The 18,561-nt window shown below is 45.5% G+C and overlaps 1 protein-coding gene across 2 annotated transcripts in view; it reads left to right on the top strand.

Moving 5' to 3' along the window:
* Positions 1–18,561, top strand: part of MMD2 (monocyte to macrophage differentiation associated 2) — a 452,296-nt gene that overhangs the window by 419,070 nt on the left and 14,665 nt on the right. For both annotated transcript variants that reach the window (XM_069645518.1, XM_069645517.1), the window contains one exon: positions 3,152–3,221. In XM_069645518.1, the coding sequence (XP_069501619.1) occupies positions 3,152–3,221 (70 nt within the window). The remainder of the gene's footprint in view (positions 1–3,151; positions 3,222–18,561) is intronic.

Below are 18,561 nucleotides of genomic sequence, written 5' to 3'. Positions count from 1 at the left end.
TGAAGCAGTTGAACATGTCACCCAGTGCAATTCATCCTCATCATCCACAATACTGCCTTGTGCACAGTGCTTTTTAGCACCAGTGGAGCAGAATAGCCAAAAAATGAAATTCAGCACTGCATTCTTCATTTGTGAGTTTGTGACACTGGTGCAGTTGCCCTAATTTGGCCCCCTGCCGGTAATGATCAGAAAGGCCAGAAGGGGGGACTCAAATAGGCACCGGGACTTAAAATGCCTTTTCAAACACAATGAACGATTTATCGATAGCAACATTTACTTCATGGAACACCGAATAATGTTCAGTTTGTGCACTTTGGATGCCAGTGGCGCGTTTGAATAGTTAATCGGTATAATTCACCAATACATATAATAATGTATACCTTAATTCATAGCAACTGAGATTTTAGTTTGGGGAAAGTGCGTGTTTAATGTTGCTTTTTCATGCACACTTTGCAAGTGAAATTGGTCAATACTGCCGACAGCATGTTGCACTAACACTAAGTGATGAAACATGCCCACGGTAGCATACAAAAGAGACCCCCGTTTCCCTGTTGGACCAGGCCTTTGGGCATTACCATATTGACATTTGGGACAGTTGAGTCTGTGGGCGGGGGTGAGGAGGGGCAGGTGTTGCTAAAGGGGGGATTGATTGAGGGGGCTATAACCCCACTCTTTTGCCTCTGGCATTTTTTGGCACTCTTTTGCCTCTGGGGTGGCCGGAATGCTGGAACCACTACACCTACCATAACAAGTGTTTTCCAACTTTAAAGCATTATACTTTCTCAACCCATGTGTGCCCTTCCCCATCCATCCCACTACTAGCCTGTGCCAGCAGTTGCTCATGCAGTGCCAAACATGTGACATGAAGCAGCAGCAGTGTGATGGGCTGGTGGTGAGCCGATCTAGGTCTAGCACTGAACTGGTGCGGGCAGCGCGCTGGCGCCGCACCCGCACTGCGGGCGGCGCCGCACCCGGTATTATAGGGCCAATATTTTTTGGGGACCGGCACTTATTTTTTTACAAATGAAGCACTGCCGAGCACAGCCTTTGATAAAGAGACGAGGGCCAAGTTGTGGGACGTGCTAAAGTCCTTGGGTTGTCCCCTTGATTTTATTAATAGACTAATTGAAGTACACTCCAACATCAAGGTCTGTGTGAGAAGTGAAGGACCTGGTCACTGTACAGACTACTTTCCTGTCTCCACCGGAGACCAGTAGGGATGTGTGTTGGCACCATTATTGTTCTCACTATATATAAATGGCCTATATATTGCCTCACTGGCGCTAAAGAGTGATGTTCCGAGATTGGGGTCAAGGACCTTTCCTGTCCTGGAATTCGCTGAAGATATGGCACTTGTACCACGTACTTATTTGGCCCTACAAAAATTAAATTGCTTGATGGGTATACCACTTTATGAACTCTGTAGTTTGTAAAGTAAATACGTAAAAATCTGCTATAATGGTCTGCGGTAAAAAAAAAGGAAACAATAAAAACGTTTAAAATGTTAAGTAAGGGGGTGTACGATTCCGAGGGTGGAGGAAATTGACTATTTAGAGGTTTGTTTTTCCTCAAATCTGAAAGGGGATTGTCCTATTGCAAAACAGGTAGTGAGGATGAAACAACAGCTGGGGGCAGTGTCCCCCCTTTATGTATGTGTAAAGGCCGGCCCCTGGAGCTGACACTTAGGGTGTACTCCACACACGTTTAACAGCTTACCATCAAAAATCATTATCGCAAAGTGGTATAAACCAGACGAACTGCCCATTATGTAACCAAACCAAGGAAGACTTGTTGCACTGTGTGTTATTTTGGCCTGCATAGTTGCACATTAGAGAAAGAACAATCTGCGTGATTTTAAGGCAGACGAATTTTAATCAGTGTTGCTGTTTTACTTGCTTATGGCTAACGCGAAATGTGTAGCCTCAGGTTTTTTGATGTATTTGAGGGAGGCTGTTAAGCTGAGGAAGAATTGTATTGGTGCAGTATTGCACTTAATAACTTTGGTGTAGGGCAATAAAGATGATGTGTCTATATTATGTATAGTTTTATAAAATAAATTATGTCTTTATACTACGTACTGTTTTAGGGAAACCGTTTCTGGAATAAACATGTTTGATTTGGAATTAAGTAAAATGCACCTCCATTCTAATCAGCTTCTCCCATTTTTATTTCGGAGCATGGCACAACATCTGTCCATGCACCGCAATCCTGACCATTATGGCTACCTCACTCTCCCCTGCATATGTTCAATTCTGCCTCTCTCTGTCACTCTGTCTCCCTTAACAGCGCCTAGAAGTGATCTAGGTCATATGTTCTAGTATTGCTGTATCCTGCTCGCTTGGCCTGCCATCATAAGGTGGAGCATTCTGGGGACCTCATCTCATAAAGGGCACTGAGCCATAACAGTTATTTGAAAGTCACATTAATCTGGTGTTCAGCCCCTGTTCCAAAGGCTGGAAAGGGGGTAGTGGCCCGGCAGCCCAGATTAATGGCTTGAGCGAAGCATGGGCCATTAACGAGGACTCCGGGCAGTTACCCCCTTTTCCAGCACATGGAACGGGAGCTTAAGGACATTAACATCCCGGGCTACCAAAGCGGTAACCCGGGGTGCTAAAACAAAAAACTATTTTCAGTCATTGAACTGGATGCCTCACACGTCCCGTTCAATAATTGAAAATATTGTCTTAAAATGGCCGCCATAGAAGCGAAGTGGGACTCCTTATGGTGTCCCACTTCCCTTTCCATACCGGCCTTCAGTGGCAGAGCAGAAGGTGCGGCTGTGGCACTTGCTGCCACAGCCGAAATAAGGTAAGTGGGGGAGGGGAATTAAAAAAATAAGAATAAGGGGACAGAGGGTGGGGGGGGTAAAATGGCAGCAGGGGAACCCAGCCGTCAGGTGGGATGGAACATGGACTTTCACAGGCAGTTCAAGCCCACATTCCTAACCACCTGATTGGCTGGCTCCCCCAACCAGGATGCTAATGTGCATTAAAGCCTCTTTATAAACTTAAATGCTTGAAATGTATGACAAACAACCTCTCAAAATGGTGTGTTCTGCTTCAAGCAACCTCTGCTGTTGTGAAAGCCATTTTAGTTCAGGGAAGACCATGTCCTACTCGACTTTGACACCACCCCTGCTTCTCTATTCCAGGTACAAGATTGTGGAGCTCATCTGTTACATTGTCATGGGTTTCTTCCCAGCTCTGGTGATCTTTTCTATGGTAAGTGAACCGGGCATGCGTACAAAGCAGCGCTAGAGGCGCAACCAAGAAGGTGTACTGAATGCAAAGCATCATTGAAGGGGGACAGCAAAGGTCTCCAGCTGAACAACCAGGATGCCTTGATATAAATTTCCCCAATGCAAGGTAGGTATTGTCAATCCTTCATGAACCCACTACACATGCATTGCGGAGGCCTTATCTGTAATTTGTATTTGTTATCTTTTATCGTTCCTATAGTATCTAGTACTGATTAGGACACCTATTTCAAACATTTGATGGGTGAAAGATTTTAAATTAATCTTGACCACTGGCTTTGCTTTGTACAACCTTTCACGCCATTGTTTTTTTTAACCTGTCTGGGCCATATCAGAAAGGGACCAGCTATATGCAAATCAGTCTTTGTCCTGCCACCAAGGGAAGCAGTCATCCCGATCCGCAAAGCCACGACCCGCTGCACAGAAACAAAAAAGAAACAAAAGCAACCCCAGACATGTTTCAGCCATGTTAGGACTCATCAGTACAGTGAGGTTTGGCTTCATATGGCGCCATGAGCAAGGGAGCCACATCTGGGCATACCCTTCTCACTTATGGAGAGAAACTAAAACCAAAACATCTATTTTTCTGGGCATTATGAGGCCTATTCACAAAGCGCAAATCTTACCCTTGACTTTAACCTGAAAAGGGCAATAGAAAGAGAATATATATTTTCCAATAATGAGCACCAGAGGCCAAACATATAAACAAAGCACCAACCAACCAGAGGTTGTCATGGGGGTTCTCCCACCATGAATGTTAAACTGGTGCATTTTACAGTAAACTTGCAGTACACTTTGTGTGAAAAATTGGGAAAAGAGCCCCACAGTTTAAAATAATTTTTGTAAGGTAATACAGGAAACAATCCAACAAATACCAGGTCACGAACAGTACACAGAAGTATGTTCCAGTGCATTTTCAGGATCCCTGTGCCTTCTATATATTCCAGCATTGCCACTGTACGAGCAAACTTTTGTGGGCTCGGCCCAATATTGACAGTATTGTTACTGTAAAAAGACATGTGCAATCTGTCTGTGCTAATGTGTGTCAGCATTTTCATTGTAAGAAGACACTTGGCATTGCATTGCCCAATAATGCCAGTACTGCAAATGTGGGCGAAAACAAATGTTGGCTTTGCCCAATAAGGCCAGCACTACCACTTTAAAAGTACACACACATCTTAGCTTTTCCCAATAATGCCAGTACTGCAACTGTGAGAATACACTCATGGTGGTTTTTTCCAATAAGGCCTATACTGCCATTGTAAGAAGACACAAATGTTGGATTTGCCCAATAATGCAAGATCTGTCACTGTAAAAGCACACTTGTTTTGAATTTGCCCAGTAATGCCAATACTGCCACTCTAAGAAGACATTATTGAACAGGAGGTCCTGCTTCCCATCTTGCATCAAGCACCAGGCATCTATGAACATTTTGTTGTCCAGGCAGAAGCAATAGAAATCCGACTCTTTAGAGGATTTTCATCATGGTCTTTATTTGCTGGAATAATAGGACACACTCAGACATTTTTGTCTCTAACCTGCTTTATAGTCTTTTAACACCTGGCTTAGGACTGGAAACCATTTTGCACTTGAGTATCCATTTTGAAATATATTTTTGTCTGATGCTGTATTTTTCTGCAAGGGAGCTATTCTTTATTAAATTAAGCATCTCTAACCTTGATTCCTTTATTCATAATATGTCTTTATACACTTTTGGTATGTGTGTGATATTTATAGCACCCTTTATTTCCTGGGCCATCCCAACCCAAATATGCGCAGTGCCATGTGCACTTTTTACATTTAATAAAAGCAATCTAATCCTGATTTCTGCAATGTTGGAACTATTTGATCTGCCTATTATGTTATCTATATTCAGTTGAAGGGGGGGGGGTTGACACACCCTGTACATTATCATGCTGGATAAGTCAATATATACCCGTACGGACACGCTTGTATTGGCGTGGCCCAATAATGCCAGTATTGAAACTGTATGAACACACTCATGATGGATTTGTCCAATAAGGCCAGTGCTGTCACTTTAAGAACACACTTCTGTTGGCTTTGTGAAATAATACCAATATTTTCCCAGTAATGCCAATATTGCCACTTTGGGTAGACATGTTGCCTATGCCCAATAATGTCAGTATTGTCACTGTGAGAGCACATGCTGCCCTCCTTGTCACCAGCAATGGACACCTTGCTTGCCTCCCTGATAGCTTTTCTTAGACTTGTGCAGTAAGACAAAGCATGAAGAAGGGAGAAAAATTGATTGACTCTTCCCTCCGGGTGTTCCGCCTCCTGCACGATCATTCAAATTAGATGCCCTCATTGCTTTCCATGGACAATGCTTCTCTGCCCCAAATACCAGCTGCAAGACTGGGGCTCTGTTGGCTCCGCTTAGGACAGTGCCCCAAATTACAATCTTCAGGGCTTCAGTGCAGGGACGTCATTTAGGGGTTGTCAGGGGTTGCAACTGCGACCCCTGAGGTCTCCCTAGCTATCCCTGCCTACCTGGCATGATTAACATGAAATAGGGAATCTAAAAATAGGCACAGAAGATGCACTTCTTTAGATGAGTTATTGTCAGTAATGAGCAGGTCACCTTATTCACAAAAGTGACCTGTGTAATTTCTGGTGCTCATGCACTAGCACAAATTATTCTGTTTCAGCCACCATGAGTCATTACGTTCAGCAGTCACACCAACACTAATGTACTCACGGGCTCCTTGTATCCATGTCAGTGTTGGGAGCGCATGTCACAATGTAGAGTATGATGAATAATTTGAAAAATGCCAGATCTCCTCCACTAGCATTGGCTAGTTCTCCATCCTGGCTTGATAGAATTAAAACTTTCTTTAGGGATAAAACAGTAATGATTAGAGATCATATTAAATTATATCTTCCTTGACCCATATCCTTAAAGGGCCCAACCCTCAAGATGATATTGTGTGAATGGCAGGAGACGTATCAGCCAAAGTCCAACCAGTGTTTAACTTTCTCCCGGTCTCCGAACTAGACATCAAGGAAACTCTTACTAATTTCACCCACATGACCTACCCAGATAATCCATGTCCTGCTTCTGCCATTAAGGACTGTTCAGACTCTCTGGGCCCCATCAACTGTCGTATTGTTAACTCTTCATCCAGAGAGATGTTATTCCTACTATACTAAAACAGGTTTGGGTTACACCTATGTTAAAGAAATCCTCTTTGGATCCCCACGACTGTGTGAATTATCATCCAATCACAAACTCTCCTTTCTTGCTTAAAATATTGGATCACACTGCCACTCTTCATCTTCAAGTTCATCTGTAAGTTTATCAATTATTGGGTGATCGCCAATCTGGAATCTGTCCAGTAGGGGCATTGAGATTACCCTGCTCGACATTAAGGACTCTCTTTTGCAGATAATGGCCCGTGGCCAAGTGGGTCTGTTGATGCTCCTCAACCTCTCATTGTCGTTTGACACTATTGATCATTCTTTATTTTGTCAGTGCTTCCGTGAGGTGGTTGGAGCATCAAACGCTGCGGTTGGATGCTCATCTTCATTCCTGATTAATCGTAAATCACGCATTAGAGTTGGCCCACACTACTCGAGAGCAGAACCAGTGAATTATGGGTCCCACAGGGGTTCTGTATCTTTCCTATTCTTTTTAATACCTTTCCAAAGCCACTTTGTGATTTATCGACCAAACTGGGAGTGGTATTACAAAACTACACTGACAATACTCAGCTGGTATTTTGAGTTCATCAGGACCCGGCCATGAATTTTGACTATAGTCAGTCCATCTTTGAATGTATCGAACAAGGGATGGCCCAAACAACTGGCTTGGGCTGCACCAAGGTAAGACTGAAGTTCTACTGGTAGTCTCCCTATCAGCTTTCTTAAGGCATTACTCACGTACATTGACTTTAAATTACATATTATTCAAGTACAAACAATAGTTAAAACTCTACACATGATTCTTGACTACTCTGCATATGATTCCTCAAATTAATGCCACTATGAAAAAATTGAACTATTTTCTCATGTTGCTTCTACGAGTAAGGCCTTTCCTTTCAAAGCAACACTGCGCTACTCTGGTCAGAGCCTTGGTGGGCTCCAGATTGGACTATTGTAACGCATTATACACTGGCTCCAATGCATTGTTTATTAAAAAGCTCGAGATCTTGCAAAACTCCATTGCTAGGATTATCACCAACACACCTAGATCAGCTCATATCCTTCCTGTGCGCCAGAGATCACATTGGATAACTGTCAATAATTTCCTTTAAGCTGCTCACTCTGACCCACAAAGCTTCTGTATGGGTTCTCTCCTCTAAACATCAAGCAGCGCTTTATGTGGCTAGCATCTTCTAGGCCACAACAATCTGCCTATAGAGGTCTGATGGACACGCATGCCTCAAAGCGCTCTAGGGCATTGGGTAGACCCAGTGCTGTGTTGAAAGCTAAACTATGGAAGGGCATCCCGCTGGACCTTCGTAAAACCCATAATATCACTGTATGCCAATAAAAAACCTAAAAACAGAAGTATTCTAATTTAGAGACTGGCTGTCATATGATTGGGTGATGTTTGGGTCGAGCACTGGGAAACCCTTGGTTGTAGTGCCTTTGTGACATAAAATAGAAATAGAAATGAAATACCAGAAGAAGGAACAGTGCATTCTTTTTTGGGATTAAGGCAAGATCTTTAAGTTGCAAGCAAATATTTGCCCTGGCATTGCGCAATTGGGCATATTTACAATGGTTTTTGCAGTATTGGAAGGGGATGGGCAAGCACAATCTTACACTTCTGGGGGCTGAAATTGTTTTGTGAATTGGGCACTTACACCTACTCCCTCAAGCCCTCACTTGTGCACCTCCTCCCTGTAATCCTCAAATCAGGGTACAATCCCTCCCATAGCCCATAGGATCAGTTTGGGTCCCGTGTCCATCTACTTTTCCCCAGCTGTGACATCTGTCAAAACCTTGAATCTGGAAGAACAGATACAGACAACCAAGAGAAAGTATGTGGCAAGGGAGGGATAATACTCAACTCTGTTAAATGAATAGAGTTGTGACTGTCCGTCGTCTATTTGGGCTAATCAGAATTCTAAAGCATGGCATGGAGGCTCTGCTAATGGACATTTCAAAGACACAAGAAAACCACAGCCGAAACTTGCACAATAGGCTTGCAATAGAATATAGAAAAAGTGGATGCGTTTGCCCAGTCGGCTGCCTGCAGAATATCATCCAGGTGCGCTCCTGACCAAAAAGGTTTAGAGGCCATAGCACCCCTTACAGAATGGGCCCCCAGCATGTCTGTATCCACCCCTGCCACCCTCATGTTACCCTTGACCCAGCTGGCTAAGAAACTGGATCAAATGTCTTATGAAAAACAAAAACAAAGCACCTAAAGCATTTTGTAGGGCAACCATCACCACTTCATACCGATGAAGGCATTGCACAACATATAACAGTGGCTTATTAGGATAAGCAAGAAACTCAATAACCTTAGAGGAAGTTATTTTACAATGATACAAATGGAGGGACACCCAGAGGAAGTAAACACTTTTCCTTTTAGATCCAGAGCATGAATGTCCTCCATTTGGTGAAAAGTGACTAAACACATGAGTATGACCAGTTTAGCAGACAGCAGTTTCAGGGAAAACTGGGCATTGGAAGGCCATCACTAAAAGATGCAAGGAACCAGGTTAACATCCCACAGGTGGGTGTACCAAAGGGGCAGAGATGACCACTCATGAATACCCTCCAGCAGGCGACAAACCAGCAGATGTTCACACTCCAGAAATCCTCCCACCAATTTGTGGTATGTAGAAATTGGTGACTGGTTCAAGGTCACCATACGATACGAAGCAAAGGACACCACTTCCTCCCAATAAGTTCAGTACTGTCCCTTCAGGGGCCAGACAGCGACTGACAGCCCTTCTATCACACCAGCGTACCCAGGCTGCCCAGGCTGGCATTTAAGATCTAGGGTACTATGGGCCTATAAACCTTTAATAAGTGTGGAAGCTGAACTAGACCTTGTGACTTCCAACGATTCCAGCGATGAGCCGCGTGACCAGTCGATGGAATCCATCCAGAACTAGTGGATAGGTTTCCCTTTGTAGTCATGAAGAACATCAGGGAACATTGGTAAGGTCCATGGGACCGAAAAGAGGAGCCCAAGAACAAGTAGATAGAATGCATGCGTTGACCAAAGTGTTACTAGAATTGCAGAAGCAACACAGCCGTGAACCTGTAACAGAAACCGGGGAAGCAGGGCAATGGTTGGAAATGGATACACATGCCTTTGCCCCAATCCTGGCAGAAGGTGCCCACTGCCAGGGCATCACGACCCTAACTGAAAAAGAGAGGCAGCTGTGTATTGAGCCGGGAGGAAAAGAGATCTACCTGACGGGGATCCCAAAGGAACTGAAGGGCCGGGAACACTGTGGGGCAACAGCTGCCAATCCACTGGATCCCTCCAATGTCAGGAGCACCACTCCGCAATGCTGACCAATCCGCAATGCTGACCAATCCGCAATGCTGTTGGACATCCTGGGGATGAAGACTGCCTGTACCTTCATGGGGAATTCAAAAGTCCAAAATGTGCTTTGCCAGATCTGATGGGGCCCTGGACCGTGTACCCCCAGTTTGTTGATATAATGGTCTGCTGACCGATTGTTCATCAATAGAGTGATAGTGCAGCCCCAGCTGTTTTTGATGAAACAGTGAACCACAAAGGACCCGGCAAGAATCTGCAAACATTTGATATGCCTTTGAGACTCCTTGAGAAAACACCGACCTCCAGTGGAAATGCGACCACAGCCCGCATCCCAACCACTGAGGCTGGCATCGGAGTCCAAAACAAGGCTGGGGATTAAACTGAAAATTGTGTGCCTATTCCAGGCATCAATATGATGGAGCCACTATTTTAACTAACTCCGCTTCTAAAGAAATCTGCAACCAGTGGTAGTACTCTGCGTTCTCGTACAGTTTTCGAATCTTCAACCATTGCAGAGCCCTGTAGTTCAAGCGGGGGCCGAAAAATCGCCTGAATCGAGGCCGATAAGAGTCTGACTATTCTGGCCAATTGCAGGATATACAAAATTCGAGCTTACAGTGTGTGCGCCATTTCCTTCCTGATGATGCAGACTTTCTCCTTGGGTAGACGGAGGAAAAATTAAGCCTAAAAACTGCAGCTTTTGAGAAGACACACATTCTGATTCCTCCCAATTCATCAGAACGCCCAGGGGTTGCAATAGATTGATTGCCATGTACAAGTGAATCAACAAAACCTCCCACGTCTGAGCCAATTTTAAGGATGTTATTGAGATAAATTGACAACTGGACACCATGAAAGCTGCAAAAAGCCTACGACAGGCTGCAACAGCTTTGAAAAACACCATTACACCGATGACAAATGAAAGGGCGGGGAAGAAAAACGAAAAATGTGGTGCTGCATATGAAAATAGAGAAAGTGCCTGTGTTCGGATGCGATGGAAACAGGGTAACCTTCTGGACAAGCCACACCAATCAAGGTAGCATTGGCAGAGGTCAAGACTAGGTCTCAAGAGGGGTGAGGGTGAACTGAAAGACCTCAATGAGCACACAGAGTAAAGGACACTACAAATCACTCCCAGACAGGTGTACATATATTTAAAATATAAGTACATTTATTCTAGGCCTTTGAATTTCATTACAGTAATTATTAATAGCAATACCTTTAGACCAACACAACACTACTATAATGCCTATATACAATACCCTAGGACCTAAAGGGTTAATAGCACAGAATGGGTCCACAACCTACAAAGGGAAGGAAACAAGCCGTGCAAATTGTCTTTAGGCCGTTCTTCATGAAATAACTGAGAGGCAGTCCAGTCCCTATGAAGAGAGGAGCCTAGCGCTCAATGTACTTTCAAATGCTAGTGCATGCGATAGTGCAGAGGGTGAAAACAGGGTCTCTTGCAGGGGCTGTAGCAGCTCAGGAAGTTCCCACTATTCATGGAGGGTCTACCCAAGAGGGCAGAACAGGTTCCAGGACTTGGGAATGGGTCAATAGCAAAGGCTACCTGTGGAAAGGTGAGTGGCCCTCAGGGGACACTCGTGTGTAAAAGTGGATGGATGTGCTAGGGGCCACCGATAAGGGTTGCAGGTAGTCACCGACCCCTGGTGCACTCCGGACCAAACTTCGGCAGTCGAGTCCACTTCAGTTGCAGGTTCAAATGCAGCAATTTTGCAGCTCTGCGACTTTCAGCGGCGAAGTTGCAGTGATGGTTCCCAAATGGGACAGTGGCGATTTCTCTGCTCCTGGTGAATGGATCAGGATGGTTTCAATGTTGCAGACTTCAGGGCACAGGGGGCACAGCAGCAAGGCACCTGCAAAGTTTGTCACCACGGCTGGATGACTCAGTAACCGCGTGTATTCCTGTTCGGGCATTCTCTCTTTATTCCAGACCTGGGAATGCCAAGTGTACCAAATTCGGTGTGAGAGTGCCGTGAACACAGAGCTTGCAATGTACCAAGTTTTAAGGGTCTCTTCAAAATGGTGGCGGTGTCAGAGCAAAGGTCCTGTGCAAGCTGGTCAGCCCGCTGTTTGGCCAAGGGGCACTTACGAGAATGCTTATTTGCAGGTTTTGATGAAGGTGCTGAGAATAGTAGGTCCCACTTTTCTAATGGGTCGAAGCGCCTTCGCAGACCTTCTAATTTGATCAGAAGCAGAGGGGTTCAGCGGGGTGAAAGCAAGCTCAGGGTGCCAAACCTTCCAGCGTGTCACCAGCGGTTCCTTGACTCGGCTTCTTAGTTTCAGGATACTTGGATCCTATCCTAGGTTCAGTGAGAACTCAAGAGATCGAACTGGTGTAGGTGTTCTCTTATCCAGAAATCTCCTGCGCCAAAACGAAGAGGACCCAATGGGAGATCTGCTCACATACAGGCACACCAGACATGGATCAACCACGGTGGTCCCAGTCATTCACAGCACACTAGACTCTCTGGCACCCAGGATGTGTATTGGAACTAGACAGTCCAACCCACATCCTTGAAGAACACACACAAGGCATGCAGAAGCCCGCGAAAGCTTGGTGTTTCGCGGGTGAATGCATACCCAAATAAGGACAGACTCGGGTCGGCTCGAACTGGGGAAGGCAAAGGGGCAAGATGGCCAAAGGACAGGACAAAGAGCCTCGTGGCATGGCCATTTTGGAGCCTGGCCACCTTCCTATGCCAAATGCAGTAAGCGCGGTTTGCATGGCAAGAAAGGGTTACAAATATGCAAAAAGCTAAGCTGACAATAGTTCTTTCCAATGCACATCTGCACCTCTCCTAAAAAATCCTTTGAGGGAGTCTAGGGCCTTTGGAAATGAAAGGAAGACCCAAGCCCACTGTACTGTAAGATACATTGTGCACTTGTAACATGTTGCAGAAAAGTTGCAACATTGGCAAGGACTAAGGGAAACAAAGTCTCCCAGTACTGACTGTCTTTAAGGGCATGTCAGTTTCCCCATAACAAAGTGAGCGAAAGCCCAGAGGAGTGCATCTTAAGGCTGCGCTTTACTGGTAAACTCAGACTATGGTGTTTAAACAGCAGCAACAAGTTGGGGGGTACACAAGTGGAGGGAAGACTTCACATAAATGGGAATCTTTCCTAACAGCCATGCTGACCTCTTTCTGGAAGAAATGGTGCTCTGGAATGAAACTGCGCTTGAATGCCCTGGTGGTTCCGGGAAGGTTCACTAGGAGGTTTTGCCACTGCCATGACTTGTGGCCCTGGACGGGCTGCATTCCTCACTCCTGGAGCAACCAGATCACCAGGAGACCTGGGGATGAAACATTTTCTCTTTTTTGAAGCCCTCAACAGACCTGTCGCTGTGAAATGCAGAGCAGGACAATGCGCTTTGGTGCAGCCCATTGGCCGCATTTGCCCTTTTGGGGCACTCTATTGACCACGGTCAGCAGGATGTATGACGGTACAGATGACAGTATCCTTAAGGAATACACAGAGCAAGGAAGACGTGTAGTTGGCTTTTGTATTTCGTGCTTACTCCTCCCTTTTCTTTTTTTGGTCATGTTTGCTAGCAATGAGTAGGAGATGGTATATTTGTAGGTTGTAGCAGCAGATTTCAATTGGTGGGCTCTATGAATGGTAGGAGTATGGTATGTTTTTTTCTGGGGGGGAGGGTTGGGGCATAGATGATGTTTTCCCTTTGTTAATCTTTCCCAAAAAATGGAAACCACCAGGTTAAACATCTTCCTATTTCTCTTGGAGAACTAGCACTAAAATGCTTTGACAACAGGAAGAAAAAGTTTATGAATTAATCTTGTGACAAGTGAAACTACGTGTTGGCATATAATTAAATTAAATACATTTACAGATTACATTTACCAAAATACAAAGGATGCATAAATAAGTCTTGAATATTACACCACCCACAAGAAAAACACACGATGATCAAATTGGGATTTGATAATTATTCTTGGAAACCTCATTTGATAAAAGATCTTCAATATAGAAATTCAATTCATGTATTTTTCAACAGCTGACAAGACAAACTCCAGATAAACCATGGACTAACACATTTTATGAACTTAAATATATTGGGGCAGTTTCTCTTGGTGCAAATAGAGAAATTGTTTACGCCATCTAATCACTTGCGCCAAAAAAGCTCACGCAACTTTACAAAGGGCATCTAAATGTGCACATTTTACATGTTGACATTCGGAGGCTCTTTTTCGCTGCCTTTGCATATTTGCATAAATATCTTTGAACATTTCAATGCACACACCACAATTCACAAATGGGATGCACTTTGAAATGCAGAAAAATCAAAGACCTCACCTGCGCCTGTTTGGAATAAGCGTGAGGGATGGGAAAATGCATGAGAGGTTCATTTCTGAACCTTTCATGTGTTGCTTTTGAAGTGGGCGAGCAGCGGCGTGAACCACTGCACTCCCACTTGGATTTCTATCCTTCAAACAATCTTAGAAAGGATATTTATTTTTTACCGCATAGTGACGGGCCCTTAAAGTGGCCTGTCACTGTGAAATGCAGAGCGGGACATTAGGTTTTGGCACAGTGTGTTGTCCGCATTTGCCCTTTTGGCATGCCCTGCTGGTCACGGCTAGCAGGGCGCAGGGACAGCGCCATATGTTTTTTTAAATATACTGCTATCGTAAACATTAATAAATGTAGTGGTTAGGATTAAAGTATATGTAACAACGTGACATCGTGGGAAGCAGTTAAGTTCAATAAGGTTTATTGTCCAAGCCAGGATCAACTTCTGTAGTACAAACACAGGGGATGGTAGGGTCCACAGGACAGGATACACAGAAGGAACACCGGGATTGCCCCACACCCAATAATGGCCACTCTCACTCTGATCTCCCAACCGTCACTCTCTAAGAACACTCTGAGTGGCCACATTCTACCTAAGCTAACATCACAGCACATGTTACATCACAGCCTGCCAGCTACCTTACTACACTTCTTTCTTCCTAGAGAACCACAAGAGAAGAGGGACATCATAACATACTAAGGAAACACCACTGCAAACAAATCCAAAGGAAGACAACACATCGAAAGTGGATGGATAAGTGACCAGCAGTAAACCACACTTCCCTAAGGATGGAAAACTACATGTACCTAACCTCTAATACACAGCGGCCGTCCATGACCAGAAGCTCAGCACCAAGACACATAAAGTATCATTTACAGGCCAACCAGACCAGTAAAAATTACCAACCAGGTCACCCGAAAATAAAGCACCCTAACTTGAACAACCACGGCCTAAACCATCTCGGCAGAACCCTCGAGGACTAAAAATAACAACAGCACTTCCACCAGTTCCGAGCTGCCCCTCAGAACATAAGCCTGCCACGCTTACAACTACCAATTGTCCGGAGACAAAACCTAATCACTAACACCCCTTACCAACATCGCACTAACTCCTTATGCTCTGGGCTGCCCCCCAGAACCTCAGCACTGCCACCGCTGAGCACTACCCCGCTCTACCAAGAGCAACAACAAATGCCCAACACCTGCCGAGAAACTCTTAATAGATGAAATACACTGCTCGAAACACACTGCTTCCTACCACCGCTTTAGCCTCTACCATTACCAAATGGTCAGAACATCACCTAGCAAGCTCACCTTAAATTGGCAAATTGCACCCCAACACACATTTAACAACACCCATCATCCAAACATGCAGGTATTGAACTAATTCAACACAGTGGTAAAACCATTCCCTAACCACTATGAACCATAACATGGACGCTCAGAACCAATAAGAGCTCCCAAACTCCTGTACCAATTGTGTACACTTGCACTATTCACACTCAGGAGAAACCAACTTCAATAACTCAGGTGAACACAACCGCCCTTGCATTAGACAACACCAACCAAAGGCAACCATATTAATGTTCAATATTAGTGTCTAAATCAACAACAACAGAAGACACTACCCGTGGTTGACTACAGACCCAACCGGCATCTGTACTAGCAACCACAATAACGGCACAGCAGCGCTAGATACCACGCCCGCCCAGCACCTGTACTAGCACAACACACCCTGACTCCAAAACTGCACCGCTTATTGCCGTAGTAACTACCATACTCAACGGCAAAAGACAGCAATGGAATACACACCCTGACTCCAGAACTGCCACAGCTTATTTCCGTAGTAACTACCCTACTCAACGGCAAAAGACAGCAACGTAGTACACAGTGCCAAAAATCATATGACGACGCCTAAGAATTACACCATTAACGACGCCACAACTGAATTGATGTGTACAGACCCACCCGACATCTGCATTCACTCATTCTTCTCACACCCCACAGAAAACACACCTATTATGGTGAACACTGCGGACAGCCACGTGCCCACACAGGCCTGTCAAGATCAAGGCCAATTACATAGGTGAAGAAATACGCACTGTTCCCTCTCCATATCCACCACGAATATTGGCATTCTTTCACACACAACCCACTCGACATCACACGATGAAAGCACAATCCACTTTAGTGATACATAGTGAAAATGTCAAATATAATGGGGGGAAATCAGCATATTCACAACAATAAACTCTTCATCCGGAGTTGATCCGCCAACTCTTTACATATGTCTTCAATATGGAAATCCAAAATGCGAAGGTCATCAACTACCGATCAGAACATGGATGCACAAATAATCTTGACCCCCGAAAATGCACCATTTACCATACCAACCCTCCCACATGTCCGAGAAAGGGAAGATACAAAGATACAGTTATAAAGTATCCAGGACACCTATACCCAAAAAGGCCACAACACGACCCATGACAGGAAAGACAACGGCCTCAAACAACATCAACCCACACTAACCCGGGGACCAAAACGGACCTAGACCCCTAACAACAGGCCACAACATTAACACAAATAAAAAGGCCCATGACGACTCACCTAATGAATAGAGTCTCTACCTTGGGTCACATCCTGCTGGTTCACGAAAACTCCCCGGAACATCATCCAGAAACGTGAAATCTCGTGTTACATATAAAGTCTGCCTAAACTCCAAACATATCTCCTTACTTCCTGCTTTACACATAACTGACTCTGGAAGACTTCGGCTCAACTCCTCCTTTAAACGATGTACAACAACATTCTGCACTATACAGAAATCCCGGAAGTCCCAGCCGTCGCTTTCCTCAAAAAACGACCTTCCGTCGGATTCCACGCTAGATCCGCCCAAGCCCCACGTGACTGCCACACTGGCGTGAGCTGGGCATCTCCCGCAGGCACACCAATGACCGCCCACGTGGCCTGACTCTGTTGCGCCGCTCCAAGCGCACGTCATCACATGGCTAGAAGGAGCGGCCTCCGTCAGATCTTCCGGAGGCAAGCAATTAGCACCAATGGCTCCACAGGAAACAACCCCATGCGTCCTCTGCATGCTGGGCACCGGACGAGTCCTGGGCGCCCAAGGCTGCCGGCACTCCATCCTCTGACCAGCAGGATGGGGCATCTCCTCTGGACCCACGCACTGGACCCCTGTGACAGAAACACCCGGAGGATGCTCCGCCTCCGGGCCTGTGCGCTCCACATCTGACAGGCCCACGGGAGACTCTAAAGCAGCTGCCTCCGACCCACCGGCAACGGCCGTACTTCCCATCATTGTGTCAGGAAAGCGCCTTGCCCTGGGCACCGATGCTTCACTGGGCACTGACGCTTCCTGGCCCCTCTGTCCATGAGCAGCCCGAGCAACGCTCACCGTCCGAACCCGGCAGACTTCACTTTGCCACCAGGAACACGGGCGCTACAAAGTGAGAGGGGCTGCCTAACACACTATTGGGATAGACACAACAACGCCTGGACTGAAGTCTCACGCGAACATCCGTGGAACTGCAGGAAGCGTACTCGAAAACTTCAGTCCTGCCCTTGCAACCGTGCCAGGCTGCAGCTGGGAAACTCCTGGGTGTGGGGCAGGATAACGGGGGCGGTGTCCTCAACTTGCTGCACCCCCCTCCATCAGCACCGGATGTCATCACAAGGGGCCAACTACCATCCCATCCTCATCGCCAGTGTAACAACGTGACATTGTGGGAAGCAGGTAAATTCAATAAGGTTTATTGTCCAAGCCAGGATCAACTTCTGTAGTACAAACACAGGGGATGGTAGGGTCCACAGGACAGGATACACAGGAGGAACACCGGGATTGCCCCACACCCAATAATGGCCACTCTCACTCTGATCTCCCAACCATCACTCTCTAAGAACACACCGAGTGCCCACATTCTACCTAAGCTAACATCACAGCACATGTTACATCACAGCCTGCCAGATACCTTGCTACAGTATACTTAAGGAGTACAGAGTGTCAAAGGTGCAAATACGGCTAACGCCCAAAGGGCCACGCCAAAAGAAGGCGGATGCTGGGAGCCTCTAGCACATCATGTTACTTGGATCGTTCCCAGACAGTGTTTTTCTTAGTTTTGTAAACACGTGTTTCCAATAGTTTTGGTGTTGTCAAGAGATCCTCAATTGCAACAGCTTATCCTTCCTTTGCTCAAGCTATTATGCAGTGCACAAGACCACAAGCAATTGTGCCTCCACCATCTTGGTTAAAAATACACACTTTGTCCCACATCCCCCATTCTTGAGTTTGGTCTGTATTGTCCTGGATTTGCATATCTTTTCAATGTAGCCATGCCTTGTTGGCTAGGTTTATCGTTTCTATGGATCCACTGCTGCCATCCTCTTCTGAACCTTCTACTTCTATCTGAGTTTCATTCATTCCTCCTTAGCTAGTGATTTTCTCCAACCTTTGTTCCGATTTGGC

This window comes from Ambystoma mexicanum, chromosome 2p (assembly GCF_040938575.1).
Source record: "Ambystoma mexicanum isolate Mex_15411 chromosome 2p, UKY_AmexF1_1, whole genome shotgun sequence".
Taxonomy (NCBI): Eukaryota; Metazoa; Chordata; class Amphibia; order Caudata; family Ambystomatidae; genus Ambystoma; species Ambystoma mexicanum.
The sequence above is the reverse complement of the archived record's forward strand: the minus strand, read 5'-3'. Positions and strand labels throughout refer to the sequence as shown.